This window comes from Podarcis erhardii (genome assembly GCF_964252035.2).
Source record: "Podarcis erhardii genome assembly, chromosome: 17".
Taxonomy (NCBI): domain Eukaryota; kingdom Metazoa; phylum Chordata; class Lepidosauria; order Squamata; family Lacertidae; genus Podarcis; species Podarcis erhardii.
The window spans coordinates 34,787,576-34,806,816 of NC_138515.1; the positions used below are offsets into that span (position 1 = coordinate 34,787,576).

The following is a 19,241-nucleotide window of genomic DNA, read 5'->3' on the forward strand; positions in this document are numbered from 1 at the left end:
GTTACCTGGCCCAGGTACTAAGTATTTATCATTACAAAAGACTAGCCAGGCTACCCAGGAAATCCAATCAAGTAACCTGCCAGGCAGGAGATAAACAACGACAGGAGAAAAACAATATTCAAATTTCTGTTTAGACCACCTTTTCTGTGATGTAGGTGTGATGTATCTGAGGGGTGGTCTTGGGTTACACCCCTTCTGTGATATATGTATGATGTTTCTGGGGGTGGTCTTGGTCTACAGGGTGGCAATTTCAAGAGTCTTTATAAGGCCTTGCGCGCCATTGCTCTGGGTCCCTCCTCTCTCCTGCGGGTGAGGGGAGCACCCTGTTGTAACAGATCAATAAAGATCAGGCTTACTAGCTGCTTTGCTTCTCAATATTCTCTGCTTGGCCTCTGTTATTTTCTCCTACCAATAGGGAACCTATGTAAGGACTCTATATGGGCTCTTGGACACCCCATAAGGGAAAAGGACAAATTTTTGTTTACAACAGCTGACAATTGCCCTGCAGTGTAGCCCCCTATTAAATGATGGGCGTTGAGTTGAAGTTCGCTTGGATTCTCCTTTTAAGCAAAATAAAATAAAAACCCACCATACAAACGCCCCTTAAATTGCAGGAAAGGTTTATCTATTTGAGCTACTCTTGGCTGAAGTACATTTCCTAGCATGCCCGATTTATGCATAAGCTAAACAACCTGTAGCTTAGGGCCCCACTCTCTTGGGGGCCCCCAAAAAATTAAAGGGAAAAAACAACTGGATCTACATTTCCAAAATATAAGATAAAAAACAAATAAAATAAAACTTACGTACAGCAACAGTGTTTTGTGTTGTGTAGGCTCCTATGATGTAAGTAATGGGCCCTGCCTGCTAGCCTGCTCCCTCAAATATCCCTGGTTTGCTCATTTCTATATATAGGGTGCCTACATGTTAGGTGCAAATGGCTTTAGATACCTATTAGATTCATAAATTACCATACAGCATGTAATCAACAGAAAAAAGCGACAATTTGTTGTTGACAAAGGACAGCTGGACATATAAAGGGCCCCATTACCTTCAGTAGCTTAGGGCCTCATCAAACCTCAATCCGGCCCTGATGCTGTGTATACACAACATTCTGTGATAGAATGAATGAAGACTTGGTGCTTGGTTTTTGTTTTTGTTTTAAAAGGGGGGGGCAGTAATTTTAAATCATTGTTCCAGTTTGTAGCATACTGGCCATCTTTCCCTTGAAAATTGCTTAGTTGAAATATAATACAGTACCTGGTTGGTGGATGGGAAGGGCTTGGAGTGACTTCAATAGATGTAAGAAAAAGGTAAAGGACCCCTGACAGTTAAGTCCAGTCGTGAACAACTCTGGGGTTATGGCGCTCATCTTGCTCTACTGGCCGAGGGAGCCAACATTTGTCCGGGTCGTGTGGCCAGTAGGACTAAGCCTTCTGGTGAAACCAGAGCAGCGCACAGAAATGCCATTTACCTTCCCGCCAAAGTGGTACTGAATTATACTCGGATAACTATTTATCGACTTGCACCTTGACGTGCTTTCAAACTGCTAGGTTGGCAGGAACTGGGACCGAGCAACGGGAGCTCACCCCGTCGTGGGGATTCGAACCGCCGACCTTCTGATCAGCAAGTCCTAGGTTCTGTGGTTTAACCCACAGCGCCACCTGCATCCCTTTTAGATGTACAGCTCCACTCACTAATTACAGAAGAAATTTCATTTCACTTTGACAATTAAAAACCTTGGTGTTTGACCCTTAAGAGCGTCTTTTTCGGTTTAAAGTTAAGTGTTCTTTCTCTGTTCTATCTCTAACTTAACTTTAACCGCCATGACGTGATTGCATAATTATTGTAGCTTGCAAAACCAGATAAATCTTAGCACCATGTATAAAGTCACTTTCCAGATAATCATCACTGAAGTTGGACTGTTATTTTACAGAAAAGCAGTTAGAGGTGAAAGACCATGTGAAATTGGATACCATCAAGTGTGTTTATTCTGCCCAGAACTACCTGGGAAAAGGCATGTGAATTCAGGTTGCAGTCCTATGCAACCTTTCAAGTTTCAAGTTAGTATGGACAGGATTTGGGCTGCATATCAAGTAGTAAGAGCCAGAGAGCAAAAGGAAGACTTTAAGTGTGTCCTTCTCCTTTAAATGGTTGGAGAGTGACCCATAAGAGGCCAAGCCAACTTTGTGGTAGGCAGAGGGAGGATCCTGCCAACTTCATTTTTACATTTGTAGCGTGAAAGCGTTCAGCACACATCATATTTGACCTTGGGTGTAATGATGCTTTTGAAAACATACAAACCTTTAACTGGATTTTGCACTTCCTGGCATGGTTCCAACAACTGAGCTATTTTTTTAAAGTAACTGAGCAGAAGTCAATTACAGTGGTACCTCGGGTTACAGATGCTTCAGGTTACAGACTCCGCTAACCCAGAAACAGTGCTTCAGGTTAAGAACTTTGCTTCAGGATGAGAACAGAAATCGTGCAGCGGTCGTGCGGCGGCAGCAGGAGGCCCCATTAGCTAAAGTGATGCTTCAGGTTAAGAACAGTTTCAGGTTAAGAACGGACCTCCGGAACGAATTAAGTTCTTAACCCGAGGTGCCACTGTATACAATTCCCAGAGCTTGCCCCAATCACACACACACATATAAATTCTCACAAAGAGCGCAAAGGTGGGATAGAAGGCACTTTTTTTATTTTGACATGTTTCATCTTCTCAACGCAGGAGATTCTCTGGCAGCCAGTGCAGCCGAGTAACTCCTTGCGGGCTGAAGCCTTGCCGCCTTGCCAGAATCCCTTCAGAGCACCACGGTCCTGAGTGGGCTCCTTCCCAAGGTCTCGCCAGACGGCACAATGGAGCACTCGGAGGCTTCAGCTACGCTGCCACAGCAGGACCAGTGAGGAGCGCCAGGGTGGCCCTTGTGCCCGTGACCACAGCCCTGATAGCCACCTGCCCATTGGAAAAGAAACTGTTTTACTAGAAATGCTCTCCAAGTATACCCGCCATTTCCTGCACTTTGGGCAGCGCTTCTCCACAGGTGTGGTGTGCTGCACGCTGGCCTGGCAGAAGAGGATGGCAAGTGTGGCAGGAAGATTCAAGGGCAATTAGAAAAGAAAAAGGCTTCTTTCTGCTGGTGGGGAGATGAGAATTTGTTTGTCTCAAACTAGACTTAATATAAGTCTCTCACTGAGCTCGTCTGCATGCTGAGGCAGGCAAACTCTGGCCCTCCAGATGTTTCGGACTACAATTCCCATCATCCCTAGCTAACAGGACCAGTGGTCAGGGATGACGGGAATTGTAGGTACATAGTAAGAGGATTGTTTATAATCATATTTTGGGAATGATTCAAGTTCTTCTTTAGCTGCGTTGTTTTTACTTTCTGGATGCCCCATAAAATTGCTGTGCTCTATATCACAAACCAAACACTGCTTGGAGCTGTTTCTCCCCCCCCCCCAATGTATTTCCTATCAATAAAATATTTGATGTGGTGCAATAATTTTTTATTCAGAAAGTGTGACCCAGAGGGAAAAGTTTGAGAACCACTGACCTTAGGTCATTTATCAGCAGAGGAGATAAGACTACATTCAACCTTGTACAAAGATGGACATAAAGCAGGAAACAAACAAACAAATTATGTTCCAGGTTATGAATGTAAAAATAGCTTTTGCCTTCCATCTACCAGCTTGGATGTCTGTTTTATAATGACGGTGGCTGGACTCTTTCATCTGTGCTATTACACTTATGGCCATTTTGCTGGAGACATTTTTGCATCCTGTGTAGGGAGGTGGCTAACGGGCTGAGGTGCAACTCAGGAATCCCTGATTCGAGTGTCACTGTTGCTTTCAACCTGCTAAAGTAAGCCACTCTGTCAGCATAAACAAGACCAACCTAGCTCCTGCACATGTCAAGTGTTTGAAACACTCCAAAGGCTATTTGATCCTGACATGCTTCCTCAGGAGTAAAGGTAAAGGGGACCCCTGACCATTAGGTCCAGTCGTGACCGACTCTGGGGTTGCGGAGCTCATCTCGGTTTACTGGCTGAGGGGGCCGGCGTACAGCTTCCGGGTCATGTGGCCAGCATGACTAAGCCGCTTCTGGCAAACCAGAGCAGCGCACGGAAACGCCATTTACCTTCCCGCCGGAGTGATACCTATTTATCTACTTGCACTTTGACGTGCTTTCAAACTGCTAGGTTGGCAGGAGCAGGGACCGAACGACGGAAGCTCACCCCGTCACGGGGATTCAAACCGCCGAACTTCTGATCAGCAAGCCTTAGGCTCTGTGGTTTAACCCACAGCACCACCTGCGTCCCTTTCCTTAGGAGTAAACCCCAGTAAACACAGTGGAACTTACTTCTGAGTACACACAGACAGGATTGCATTGTAAAAATTATTCTCGGACAAGACGGATGAATTGAAATAAATTATATATCCTTTGTCTGCATGATAATTTTAATTTCTGCGATGTGAAAAGCCTGGTGGCTGTACAAATTGAATAAGCCCCGTTTCTGAAGACCCATAGTTCCCAACGTGGGGCAATTTGATTTTTACGGCGGGCAATTCGAGAATGAGTTATTAACAGTGAATGGCCATTCCTGTGAATAGGAGTTCACTTTTTGAATAGTAAGAATTATATATTATTGTGGGGGGGGACCCAGGATTTTAGAGATGCTTAGGTGGGGCATGTCCAAAAAAAGGTTGGGAACCACTGCTGTAGACCGTTAAAAGTTCCCTGGAGAGAGAGAGAGAGAGAGAGAGAGAGAGAGAGAAGTGACAAGTGTGTCTGACCCAGCAGCTTATGGGAAAAGGGGTGACTTACCAGGCATGACTCCTGCACAAGCGCATTGAGCAGCCTTCTGCCCCCCACTAGAGCAGAACGTGCAGCAGTGGAAGACGCCTCGGTGGGGGCGGAACTTGTTCTTTACAATCATGGTGAAGGGGGAGCCCTGCAGAGAACAAGTTGCCAAAGGGACAGATTTGCATGTCATAGGTAAAGGGACCCCTGGCCATTAGGTCCAGTCATGGCCAACTCTGGGGTTGCAGCGCTCATCTCGCTTTATTGGCCGAGGGAGCCAGCGTGCAGCTTCCGGGTCATGTGGCCAGCATGACTAAGCCGCCTCTGGCAAACCAGAGCAGCACACGGAAACTCCGTTTACCTTCCAACCGGAGCGGTACCTATTTATCTACTTGCACTTTGATGTGCTTTCGAACTGCTAGGTTGGCAGGAGCTGGGACTGAGCAACGGGAGCTGACCCCGTCTCAGGGATTCGAACAGCCGACCTTCTGATCGGCAAGCCCTAGGCTCTGTGGTTTAACTCACAGCGCTACCCACATCCCTATGCATGTCATACTAGAGGATAATATGACATCAAAGGTTGCAGCAGCAGGAGGTGTTATTACAGGCCTTACACTTACTTTGAGTGGGGGAAAGATCTAGCAACCATTTTCTGAAACAGTATAACAACTACATTATTATTATTATTATTATTATTATTATTATTATTATTATTATTATTATGCAACCCATCCGACTGGGTTTGCCCAGCCACTCTGGGTGGCTTCCAACAAATTAAAACACAGTACAAATTAAAACACAAACTTCCCTATGCAGGGCTGCCTTCAGATGTCTTCTAAAAGTCAGATAGCGGTTTATTTCCTTGACATCTGACAGAGGGCGTTCCACAGAGTGGATGCCACTACTGAGAAGGCCCTCTGCCTAGAGTAATGTTTACCAGTCTTAAATACAGTGGAACCTTGGTTGTCGAACGTAATCTGTTCTGGAAGACCATTCGACTTCCAAACCGTTTGACAACTGAGGAGCAACAGGCGGGCAGCAAACTCAGTTGAGAAATGTGCCTCGGAAGCCGTTTGACTTCCAAGGCCTGTTCAAAAATGGAAGCAATTACTTCCAGGTTTTCGGCGTTTGAAAACCAGAACGTTCAGCTTCCGAGTCACTCGAAAACCAAGGTTCCAAAGTATATGTGTATAATGCCTGCAGGGTCATAGTCCTTTGGACACAATCACACTTACTATGTATTTATTAAAGTGTTTGTATAAATTATGCTGATGAGTTGCGTCCAAAAGCTGGTATGTACCCTCTGGGCCAACTTATGTTGTTGTGGTTCTCTGACAATCAAACTTGTCAACATTTCCCCCATGTATTCTTTCTTCATGTCAATCAAAGGCAATAGCCTTTAGATGTTTCCAAAGCCCTTAAACCAATGAAACTGGAGGGAACATGTCCTGTCCCCCTAAAGTCCAGTGGATTCACCTAAGGCAGTGATACTCAAAGCCAGGTTCGAGGAAGAAGTGTCTTGACTCCCCTTTGAGAGATTGAAGCTCAAGCCAACTGAGGCTCTGAGAAGCTCCCTCAGCCATTCCTATCCCTGGGCCTTAAGCTCCGATTCTAACTCCTCTCTCCTCTCTCTCCTTTTCTGCTCTTGCCATAGGTCTGCCCATTTTGGGTTAACTCTCCAAAACCAGCCACACCCACAAAAGCTAGCAGAAAATGTTACCTGTACATGTTGACCTCTGACAAAGACGCAGACCTTGTACTTGCCCGGTTCCTCAGGGATGTAAGAAATATGGTATGTCCCATCTTGGTTGTCAGTTACGCTGGCCTTGATGACACTGGATTTAAGACAGAGAGGAAAGAAAAATAATTGCTAGGCATGCAAAAAAAAAGGAAGACATTTATATAGAGACTTTGATCCAGTGACTGATGAAGTTGATGATTATTTTAAGAGGTCTCAAGTAGCGAGTTGCTTAATAGAATTGAGGATATCCCACAACTGGTATTTTTGAACCACTAATGAACTTCTTTCCAACTTCAGGACCTGAAGAGTCAATCTGGATGTCATGGTGATAGACCTGTGTGTCAGAATCAGGTCATTGCTGTAAAGCAGAAATGAAGACTGGATTTGAACTATACTACTGGTGACTAGAGAGACGCGGGTGGTGCTGTGGGTTAAACCACAGAGCCTAGGGCTTGCCGATCAGAAGGTCGGTGGTTCTAATCCCCGCGGTGACGGGGTGAGCTCCCATTGCTCGGTCCCTGCTCCTGCCAAACTAGCAGTTTGAAAGCGCATCAAAGTGCAAGTAGATAAATAGCGGGAAGGTAAACGGCGCTTCCGTGCGCTGCTCTGGTTTCACCAGAAGCAGTTTAGTCCTGCTGGCCACATGACCCGGAAGCTGTTCGCCGGCTCCCTTGGCCAATAAAGCGAGATGAGCGCCGCAACCCCAGAGTCGGCCACGACTGGACCTAATGGTCAGGGGTCCCTTTAACTTTACTGGTGACTGGGGAACATTCTTCCCATCACTAGACAAATCTCCACACCTGTTTTCTTCAAGATAAAGAAGAAGTCAATGCTATGAGAAAGCCAGTTGAGGAAAGGCTGTTTTGGGTGGGGAAAAACAACAACACTACAGTGGTCCCTTGGTTCTCAAACTTAATCTGTTCTGGAAGTCCATTCCAAAACCAAAGCGTTCCAAAACCAAGGCACGCTTTCCCATAGAAAGGAACGCAAAACAGATTAATCCATTCCAGACTTTTGAAAACAGCCCCTAAAACAGCAATTTAACATGAAATTTAATTATCTAATGAGACCATGGATCCATAAAATGAAAGCAATCATCAATGTACTATACTATAAATTAAATAAGACTGTATTGTAGATGATAATTATCCACACTGTCACAAACACAAATTAACCGAAAAAGCCTCAAAAACAAAAACGCAAAATAAATAGCAAAAACAAAAGCACAAAACTTAATCCATTCCGGAAGTCCATTTGACTTCTGAAATGTTCAAAAACCAAGGCGTAGCTTCTGATTGGTGCAGGTGCCCTGAAAACAATAGCTGACAGCTGAATCGGACATTCAGCTTCCAAAAAACATTAGGAAACCAGAACACTTACTTCTGGGTTTTCGGTGTTTGAGTACCAAAGCATTTGAGAACCAAGGTACCACTGTACCAGGAAAGGATTCAGTGCTCCTTTCCTATCTGCCCTGGGTGAATATTTTAACCAAGTCCCCAGTCCCCAGTACTGATTTACAGGAATTTGGCACCGTGTGTTAGTTTGGACAAAGGAGTACTTATTGTTGCTTCTCTATGCATGTCAAAGCTCAAGATTCCTTCTTCAGGAACTTTAAATGACTGCAAATTCCTTAGACACAAAAACACTGCTCTGTAAACCTGAACTCAGAAACCAGATTTGAACAAGCTGTGAAACAACACGTTTTCTTTTTGCATATCTGCAATGAATTACCCTACTGGAATGTTAAACACATTTAGAATCCAGCTCATTAAAGGCATGGCATGCTTAGGAATTAATAGACTGAAGAATAAAATATAAAGAAACTCCAGAGTCCAGCAAATTTGATATAATCTTAGGGGCTTTTTAAATACACTAGAGGAACACTTTATACTTCTGAATAGATGGGAACTTTTTGTATTTGGGCCACAGTGCTCTGAAAACCTTTATAATCTCTTGTTGTTATACTAAAAGGTCTGATGGACCGATCTGGATACTTTCATTGAAAGATGTGATAGAAATAGATTGAATTGATGAAAGCCTTAAATCAGTAAGTCTCACAATGGAGTGTTTCCATCAGAAACTGGACTTGCTAAATTAATCCAGTTTTAAGTTTGTCATCCAGCTCTTTGAGACTCAGGGAGTTGCTCATCACAGCCAGCTCACCTCAACCCATGGCAATGCCTAGGACTGGTTTACTCACATGAGCAGCTACTATCAGAGGGCGACTCATGGAAGGAGGCAAAAATGCCTGCCACCAGCAAAGATTCCTTTTGGAAAGACAGAAGGAAAATGCCTAATATCTATTAATTAGGAGTCTTTATGCCTTTCCTACTAATTTAACGTATTTTTAATCTTTGCTGGAAGCCGCCCAAAGTGGCTGGGGAAACCCAGCCAGATGGGCTGGGTATAAATTATTATTATTATTATTATTATTATTATTATTATTATTATTATTATTATCCAGGATCTTGAGGCAGTTTACAACATATTTAAAGTGAAATAAAATAGGCAAGAGAGGCTAAAATGGGAGAACAGGAGTGCTTTTTTTCTGGGGGTACGCATACCCCTAAACATTTTGTGAATACAAGTTTGGCCTCATTGAGGGGCAGTATTTCAATATGAGTAGGAAAAGGAGAGGCCCCCAAACATTTTTTTTTTTAGAAAAAAAGCACTGGGCAAAGGCATATATACATATCCCATCTTTCTAGTTTTCAGGTGTTCCAGTTGCCACTATGCAACTGAACATCTGGACCTGCTACAACCACCAGATGCAAGTCACTCCTCATTGGCTGATGCTCATGTCTTCCCGTCTATTCACTATTCAGGTGCCCGTATACTCCTAAATTAACTCAGGCTGCCGCAAATCCACATGCATCCCTTCACCTGGGCTCTCAGGTACGATTCTTCCGCCACTGTTCTGATTCTGGCAATTCACCTCCTTACCCTTTTCGTGCTCATGAATGTGCTTGAGGAGGAGGGACTCTTAAAAGGAAACACGAAACAGATCGAAACGGACAACACTTTGCAGAATAGCTACCAACCAATCCTTCCTGTCTTTATGGAAAATGGACACCCGGACGGGCTCCCCTCCTCTGTCCATCTGCTCATCGGAAACGTCCTTGCAGACCAGAGTGAAGCCGGCTGGCTCGTTCTGATGAGTGCTGCCGAGATCTGGAAAAGCAGAGCAGAGGAATTGGGAAGAAAATGTGAAGAGCCTTGTCCTCCTGTTATGTACTCAGTTGAATAGGATCCAAAATGCAGCAGTCTGATTGGTCCCAGAACAATAGGATCCAGAATGCAGCAGTCTGATTGGTCCCAGAACAATAGGATCCAGAATGCAGCAGTCTGATTGGTCCTAGAACAATGCAGCAACAGTATGATTGGTCTGCAGGAGCCACCCAATCCAGCTCCAGATGGAAGTGAATCCACAACCTGATTGGCCTACAGGAGAATTCTGGAATTAGCCAATCACGTGCAGCCCACTGTGTAAATAATGTATATAAAGCAGATACTTTGGGGAAACTTTCATTCCTCCTCACCACTATCAGCTGAATAAAGAGCATGAAATCCACTCTCAACTCTGAGTATATTTCACCTCCCTTAAATGACTCTGCCCTTTCTGGCACTGAACTTCAGGTGTTGCTCTCTGTATGCAAAACATGCTCTCTGCCACTGAGCTACAATCCTGCATTTAAACAGACGTGTGTAAAGACATTCTCAGGTGAGAGATCTTCTGAAACAACAATGGGACACTAGCACCGCCCAAGGCATGCTGGAGAACAGCAACCGCTGACAAAAGATAGATATAATATTTTACAAGGACAGAAAGAAACACTATGGACAGAATAATTGCCATACACAGGAAGGAGAGAGTTTGAATGCTTCAGCTGTAAGCGTAGAAATCATTCAATGTGTCAATACATCAAACCTTTTATTGGCTTCACATACAAACATCCAAAACAAATCAATACAGAATTACCACTTCCCCAGTGGCACATAACATTTGCTTAAAAAAAAAGAAAAAAGGAGGCAGAGCTGTCTATCGTCACATCTCTTCATTTCCAGGGAGATCAGACGTCTGCAGTGTATTTTGACGACAAAAAACCAAACAGAGATATTTAGCCACAAATGGAAGTCACTAACACTGCGGCTGCGATATAAGGGATTGGGATTTGGTCTGGAGCATGACTGAAAGTTATAAGATCTTGGAACACAGAAATAAAGAAAATCGTCAGACCATTAATTCTAGCATGCGGGGGGGGGGGGCACCTAACTTGTATAACTTGGCATCTCAATGATTGGCATTATTAATTGTGTTATAATTTGGCCTTGTTATAATGAGGCTATTATTGGATTGTTGTAATTGAAAACTAATAAAAATTATTATTAAAAAAAGAAAGACATTCTCAGGTTAACAGCCTCCCTACAGTGGCAGTGGTAGCCACCAGTTAAAGGTAAAGGTAAAGGTAAAGGTAAAGGTAAAGGTAAAGGTAAAGGTAAAGGTAAAGGGACCCCTGAACATTTGGTCTAGTCATGACCGACTCTGGGGTTGCGGCACTCATCTCGCTTTACTGGCCAAGGGAGCTGGCATACAGCTTCCGGGTCATGTGGCCAGCATGACTAAGCCACTTCTGGCAAACCAGAGCAGCGCATGGAAATGCTGTTTACCTTCCCGCCAGCGTGGTACCTATTTATCTACTTGCACTTTGACGTGCTTTCGAACTGCTAGGTTGGCAGGAGCAGGGACCAAGCAACGGGAGTTCACCCCGTTGCGGGGATTCGAACCGCCGACCTTCCAATTGGCAAGCCCTAGGCTCTGTGGTTTAACCCACAGTGCCACCCACATCCCAAGGCACCAGTTAGGATGTCTTTAAAAGAGGATTAGACAAATTCATGGAGGAAAGCACTATTGATGGCTACTAGCCACAATGGCTGTGCTCTGCTCCACAAATGGATGTGGAGCATCTTACGATGTTTTTCTGCTGCTACAAACCACCCCCTTACCTGCTCCTTGCAGGACACACTTGGCTGGATGAGCTGCTTTGTTGAGAACAGCCCCAAAGATTTCGTAGCCATGGTATACGCCGGCCTTCTTTTGAGGAGAGAAGTGGATTCTGTCGTCCGCAAGAGGGTGGATATTGCAGTCCACGCTGGTTAGTTTGCTCAGCCGGTTCTCCACCACTCCTTTGGTAAGGAGGATCTCAAGGTCCGAGCCGTTGGTGAGCAGGTGCTCAGTGAATTCCACTCCTGTCTGCATATCCAGGAGCAGCTGGAGCAGCTGGGCTTTCTGCAAATGCAACAGGCTCTCCCTTTGGACCTTCACTTCGTTCAGAAACTTGAGCAGCCGGTCTCGGTGCTCTTCGACGGCTTTCACGTAGCCGTCTGCAAAAGCGCAGATCTCTCGCGCCACGGCTTCCACGTTGGTGCTGAGGGCAGTGCCCACCTCTTCAATACGGCTGAGCGCGCCTTCCAGAGTCCTCATATTCAGCTGAGCGATCTTCAAGAGCTCCCGAATGGAGTCTCCGTGCTTGTGGATAACGTTGCTGGTGAAATTGTAGGGATGCTGCCGGTGTGCACCCACCACACATTCCTGGCACACAGACATGTCGCACTGCTCACAGAAGAGCGTCAGCTCCTCTGAAGGGTGCAAAAGGCACGGGATGGGCTTCTCAATGTGCGTGTAGCCCTTCAAGTCCTGCAGCTCCACCACAGGGTGGGCAGCAGTTTTCTTCTGCCGCCTAGAAGAGTAAGGCGCAAAGTTCAGCCGTCTATGCATCCCAGAAAACAACATCCGCAAAGCACAAGAAAAACCATTCCTACTCACACACACTGGGACAGTAATCCTGATTACTGTTTTGGGGGGCAGGAGGCGAGCAGCTGTGGAGGACTCCCTGGTCCTGAGTGGGGTAACTGTGCCCCTGAAGGACCAGGTGTGCAGCCTGGAAGTCATTCTGGACTCACAGTTGTCCATGGAGGGGCAGGTCAATTCTGTGTCCAGGGAAGCTGTTTATCAGCTCCACCTGGTACGCAGGATGAGGCTGTCCCTGACCACAGACTGTCTTGCCAGAGTGGTGCATGCTCTAGTTATCTCTCACTTGGACTACTGCATTGCGCTCTACATGGGACTACCTTTGAAGGTGACTTGGGAAGTGCAACTAATCCAGAATGCGGCAGCTAGTCTGGTGACTGGGGGCGGCCGCCAAGACCATATAACACCGGTCTTGAAAGACCTACATTGGCTCTCAGTACGTTTCTGAGCACAATTCAAAGTGTTGGTGCTGACCTTTAAAGCCTTAAACTGCATCTGCAGTATAAAAGAAAAAAGGATACTACAGTGGTACCTCGGGTTAAGTACTTAATTCGTTCCGGAGGTCCGTTCTTAACCTGAAACTGTTCTTAACCTGAAGCACCACTTTAGCTAATGGGGCCCCCTGCTGCCGCCACCGCATGATTTCTGTTCTCATCCTGAAGCAAAGTTCTTAACCCAAAGTACTAATTCTGGGTTAGCGGAGTCTGTAACCTGAAGCATATGTAACCTGAAGCATAGTAACCCGAGGTACCACTGTATATCATTTTACCTGCAGGTGTGAAAGCAGCTGAAGTATCAAAATGGCAGGGAGCGAAGCGTCAGGCAGCCTCTACCCCACTTTCTGTAGCCCTTTCCCTGCCTTCCAATTCTGTTGTTCAGTTTAAAGGATAAGGGGGGGGGAGCTGCTCAAGTCTCCTGCATGTTATTAAGGATAAAGGGGGGGCTGCTCAAGTCTCCCGCATGTTATTAAGGATAAAAGGGGGGCTGCTCAAGTCTCCCGCATGTTATTAAGGATAAAGGGGGGGCTGCTCAAGTCTCCCGCATGTTATTAAGGATAAAGGGGGGCTGCTCAAGTCTCCTGCATGTTATTAAGGATAAAGGGGGGGGGCTGTTCAAGTCTCCCGCATGTTATTTAATGTGATTGTTAAATGGACATAAAAGGCAGGAAGGCACCACAGAATTATGTAGGGTAACTCTATAGCTCTGTCTGGGAGGACACACGTACTTGTGAGCTTGGCAGCAAAACTGGCAAAGGCAGAGCCGGCAGGCCTGGCAGTGCTTCACAGCCTCTCCATCCACGCAGAGGTCGCATGCTAAGCCAAGGCCTTCGCCCTGCAAGGTCTCCAACAGCACCTCTTTCAGAGCCATGTGATCGGTGGTCAAGTCTTTGATCCCTCCTGGTGGCAAATCTACCTCAGCATCACAGACAGGACAGAGGAGGCTGAGCAGCGGCGATGGCGGCTGCCGGCAGCTCTGGAGACAAGGCCCTTCTGAACTAGAGTCCGAATCTTCGCCTGGCAAGCCCAGGTCTGAAAAGGGCTCCAGCTGCTCTAGGCAAGCTGTGCAGAAGGTGTGTAAACAAGGCAGTATTTTAGGGGCAGAAAAGAGCTGAGCGCAAAGGGGGCACTTGCTTCTGGAACATTCCTTTGCCTCAGGAAGGGCTTTGCGCACGCTAGTCGGCTCCTCGTGTAACTCCTGAGTGTTAGACATCTCCTGGAAAACAAAGAACAACAACTTTTTAATAACAATTATTAGCACTCTTATTAGTATTATTTATTGCATATACCACCCTGTACCCGGGGGCCTCAGGGCAGTTCACAGAATAAAATCAAGATATAAAACCACAAAATAGATGATAAAAATAAAAAAACAACCACCCAATATTCCTATAATAATAGGAATTAATACACAATACGATCAGAAAATCATCATTGCTCTTTAAAAACAGGAGGAGGAAATACAAATAAATTATTCCCCCACCCCTACAAAAGGAAGAAGCCTCAAAGTCCCAGGTTATTCCACTCTATTTACAGCAAGGCATGGCGCTGTGGGTTAAACCACAGAGCCTAGGACTTGCTGATCAGAAGGTCAGCGGTTCGAATCCCCGCAACAGGGTGAGCTCCCGTTGCTCGGTCCCTGCTCCTGCCAACCTAGCAGTTCGAAAGCACGTCAGAGTGCAAGTAGATAAATAGGTACCACTCCGGCGGGAAGGTAAACGGCGTTTCCGTGCGCTGCTCTGGTTCGCCAGAAGTGGCTTAGTCCTGCTGGCCACATGACCCGGAAGCTGTACGCCGGCTCCCTCGGCCAGTAAAGCGAGATGAGCACTGCAACCCCAGAGTCGGCCACAACTGGACCTCATGATCAGGGGTCCCTTTACCTTTAGCTTTTATGCTTCACCCAAAATATTAATGAAAAAGCTGGCTTCAGGCACCAGGCCTGATGGCAGACCAACTGTCGTGTTACAAAGATGTCAGCAAACGTGACATGAACCCTGCCATATTGAAATCCCTTGCAGACAACCTCAGTGCCTGGAGACAGATAGTCAGATTGTGTATCCATAGCAGTGCCCAGAGGAGGAATGACTGCTTGGGAGAAGCACACACAGAGAGAGAAATGCCATGTTGCGTCTGCCCCTCTCTCCCATATCCATCTCTACAGCAACAGCAGATTCTGTAACTCTCTAACAGCAGTGGCGTAGCGTGGGTTATCAGCACCCGGGGCAAGGCAAGTAATTTGCGCCCCCTAACCCGTGGATTTGCGCCCCCTAACTCGTGGATTTCCCTAACCCCCAGATGTTGCGCCCGGTGCGGCCGGCCCCCCCTGCACCCCCCACGCTACGCCACTGTCTAACAGTATTCGAACTGCTCCAGAAATGTTCTTGCTGCGCTAAGTTCATATTGACGTATCTGTGCTCAGAATAAAGCTGGGTGTATGTCACGGTGTGTGTGTGTTATAATAATTCTGCAAATCTGAAGACAGCCTTGAACAAAACTACGGTAATTGCCCCCTTATGTCACAAGAGATTTGGTTACACTAGGAGTCAGAAAGGATCGAGTCTCTTATCCCAGAGGGAAAGACATGAGTTAGCTAAACTGTCTCTCACTTAGAATGGGCTCTAGATCACGAACGCTCATGCCATACTGTACTTAAGAAGCCACAATCGTTGTCTTTGCTTTATTTTGACCATTTCATAAGCGCACAGAGCAGAATTTGCGAGCTGGCTTGTGCCACACTCCCTTTTCCCGGCCCTGTCTCCAACTGTGATCTGTCCTTTCAATTGCAGGAGACCCGAGGGGCACAGAGGGCTCCATTCCTGACCCTGGACAAAGTCAGCGAGGGCCGATCCCCTCCTCAACCGAGGCAACGCAGGTCCACCAACTCAGCGCCCTACCCTCTCCCGGGGGGAGCGAATCAGCCCTTGGCTCCCCTCCTCTCCGCCCGAAATAGAGTGGCATTTCACTTCTCCCTCGCCCGTAAGCGAGCCATTTCGTTTCCACCGTTCCCCGTTCCTTGGATGTCGCCAAGTGGCAGGAACAGATTCTCCAGGCGGAGTCTCTCTCCGCTTCGCTCCCCCCCTGGAGTTGTTCCTCCACCCCCCTTACCTCCAAAAGTGGCGTGGGCTTCTCGGAGAGCTTTCAGACCCGTCAGCTGCCTGTTTTCCTTTCCATTCTTTCTTTCCTTTCTTCCTTGCTTCCCTCCCCTGGAAAGAGAAACCGTTCACTTGGTTACGCACGGAGCGCGCTGGGCTGGAGCAGCTGCGCCCTGCTTTACGCACGGCGAGGCGCGCCTTGGCAACGCGATCTGGGGATCTCTGGAGATCTCTGGAGAATGTGGGAGAGGGTGGCGGCGCCAGCGACGCAGCACATGGCTGGCTGGGGAGGAAAACGGGGGCGGGGGCTGGGATTTAGTGGAGGGCTGAGGGCGAGAAGGCGCGTGGCCGCGGGGGCGCATCAGGTTACACAAAGAGTGGGCGGGCGAAGCGAGGCTGAACGGCTGGAACCTGCTTTCGGGAGCCTAATCTATCAAATAATAATAATAATAATAATAATAATAATAATAATAATAATAATAATAATACCCTGCCCATCTGGTGTGGCCTCCCCAGCCACTCAGAGCGGCTTCCAACAAGGTATTAAAAACAGGATAAAAGATCAAACATTAAAAACTTCCCTAAACATGACTGCCTTCAGATGTCTTCTAAAAGTAAGATACAGTGGTACCTCGGGTTAAGTACTTAATTTGTTCCGGAGGTCCGTTCTTAACCTGAAACTGTTCTTAACCTGAAGCACCACTTTAGCTAATGGGGCCTCCTGCTGCTGCTGGAGCACGATTTCTGTTCTCATCCTGAAGCAAAGTTCTTAACCCGAGGTACTATTTCTGGGTTAGTGGTACCACTGTACTGTAGTTGTTTATTTCCTTGACATCTGATGGGAGGGCGTTCCACAGGGTGGGTGCCACTACCGAGAAGGCTCTCTGCCTGGTTCCTGTAAACTCACTTCTTGCAGTGAGGGAACTGCCAGAAGGCCCTCGGCGCCTCAGTGTCCAGCTGAATGATGGGGGTGGAGACGCTCCTTCAGGTCTACTGGGTGGAGGCCGTTCACAGCTTTTAAGGTCAGCACCAACACTTTGAATTAAACACTCTTCTATTTCCTAATTTTAACTGTTATTAGTGCTCTATGCAGAAAGGGAGGTCATACATTGAATGAATGAATGACCTTCCTGTCCAATGAGAATTGAATCTCATTTATCTATGCCTTTTAGTAACACTTTTGCCAAACATTTTCCTAATAGTTTTTCTGCATCATCGTCTCCTGAAATCACATTGGTGCTTCAGCACATTTGGGCACCGGATACGGGCTCATTTGTCCAGGTAAACTGGCAGATAGTGTAACTTTTGTGTTGCCGCTTTCTGCAGAAAAGAACTTAATGGGACTGTGGTTCCTCTGCCCATGCACAGAATGCAAGTGTTCCTGTCAGAAGTATCTATAATTTTCCATGTTGGGCTTTGCAAAGGGAACAAACAGAGGGTTAAACTAGACATGGTGGTCGGGTGCACAATAAGTATCTCCAAATGTTAGTGGAAATTTCTATTTTAATGCAGCCTTCCAACTTTTAATCCAAATATACAGGACATAGGGGTGGAGGAGATACCTAACCTTTTAGTCATAGGCCACGTTTCCAGTCAAAACCACTACTGTCCACCTGCTTCCTCACTTGCAGGAGAAAATGCTGGCTCCTTATTTTTCCTCACTGTGGGTAGAAAAATGGTTCAGATTGGTTGGGTGATTTATTTTTTAACTGACAACTTAAGGGACAGGGTTTGGCACCTCCCTCCTCACCCTCTTCCCAGTTCAGAAAGCATTTTTATCCATGGCTATTTTAACCAAGTGAAAAGTGAGAGCTGGACCATAAAGAAGGCTGATCGCCGAAGAATTGATGCTTTTGAATTATGGTGCTGGAGGAGACTCTTGAGAGTCCCATGGACTGCAAGAAGATCAAACCGATCCATTCTTAAGGAAATCAGCCCTGAGTGCTCACTGGAAGGACTGATCATGAAGCTGAGGCTCCAAGACTTTGGCCACCTCATGAGAAGAGAAGACTCCCTGGGAAAGACCCTGATGTTGGGAAAGATGGAGGGCAGAAGGAGAAGGGGACGACAGAGGATGAGATGGTTGGACAGTGTTCTCGAAGCTACAAACATGAGTCTGACCAAACTGCGGGAGGCAGTGGAAGACAGGAGTGCCTGGCATGCTCTGGACCATGGGGTCACGAAGAGTCGGACACGACTAAACGACTAAACAACAACAACAACAAATTTTAACCAATGGCTAGAGCCAGTGTGGTGTGGTGGTTAAGAGTGATAGAACCGGGTGAACCGGGTTCGCTTCCCCGCTCCTCTAGATGCAGCTGCTGGGTGACCTTGGGCCAGTCACATTTATCTGAAGTCTCTCAGCCTCACTCACCTCACAGAGGGTTTGTTGTCAGGGAGGAAAGGAAAGGAGAATGTTAGCCGCTTTGAGACTCCTTCGGGTAGTGATAAAGCGGGATATCAAATCCAAACTACTCCTCCTCCTCCTCTTCTTCTTCTTCTTCTTCTTCTTCTTCTTCCTCCTCCTCCTCCTCCTCCTCCTCCTCCTTATGTCTGCTTGCACCACAGGGCAAAATTAACATATTGTTGCCAACTGACCATGAAGATGGGGGTGGGTGGGAAATTGCTCCCACCCACAGCATACTTAATAGTTAATTTGCATTGGGAACCAGGCAGAGGGCCTTCTCAGTAGTGGCGCCTGCCCTGTGGAACGCCCTCCCATCAGATGTCAAGGAAATAAACAACTACCTGACTTTTAGAAGGCATCTGAAGGCAGCCCTGTTTAGGGAAATTTTTAATGTTTGATGTTTTGTTCTGTTTTTAATATTCTTTTGGGAGCCACCCAGAGTGGCTGGGGAAACCCAGCCAGATGTTGTTGTTGTTGTTATTACCATGTGCTTACAAACACTCTTCTCAGGACAAATGGGCAGGAAAACCAAGGAGACACCACTCCTTACCTGTTTTAAAGGCCAACAGAGCTAGACCAAAGTAATCAATGTAAGAATGTGCATGAACTGAAATAGAGGAAAAACAACAAGAAGAGTAGTAGTTTGGATTTGATATCCCGCGTTATCACTACCCGAAGGAGTCTCAAAGCGGCTCACATTCTCCTTTCCCTTCCTCCCCCACAACAAACACTCTGTGAGGTGAGTGAGGCTGGGAGACTTCAGAGAAGTGTGACTGGCCCAAGATCACCCAGCAGCTGCATGTGGAGGAGCGGGGAAGCGAACCCGGTTCCCCAGATTACGAGTCTACTGCTCTTCACCACCACACCACACTGGCTCTCAAACAAAACTCCTCCATCTGC

The 19,241-nt window shown here is 46.6% G+C and overlaps 1 protein-coding gene across 1 annotated transcript; it reads right to left on the reverse strand.

The window, feature by feature from the left end:
• Positions 1-2,673: 2,673 nt before the first annotated feature.
• TRIM45 (tripartite motif containing 45) lies at positions 2,674-16,211 on the reverse strand. The gene is made up of 7 exons (XM_081845207.1): positions 15,948-16,211; positions 13,571-14,058; positions 11,541-12,274; positions 9,578-9,707; positions 6,516-6,630; positions 4,820-4,946; positions 2,674-2,950 (listed from the first exon to the last, which is right to left on the reverse strand). The coding sequence occupies exons 2-7, from the start codon at positions 14,053-14,055 to the stop codon at positions 2,799-2,801; spliced, it is 1,743 nt and encodes a 580-aa protein (XP_081701333.1). The 5' UTR covers positions 14,056-14,058; positions 15,948-16,211; the 3' UTR covers positions 2,674-2,798.
• Between the last annotated feature and the right edge of the window lie 3,030 nt (positions 16,212-19,241).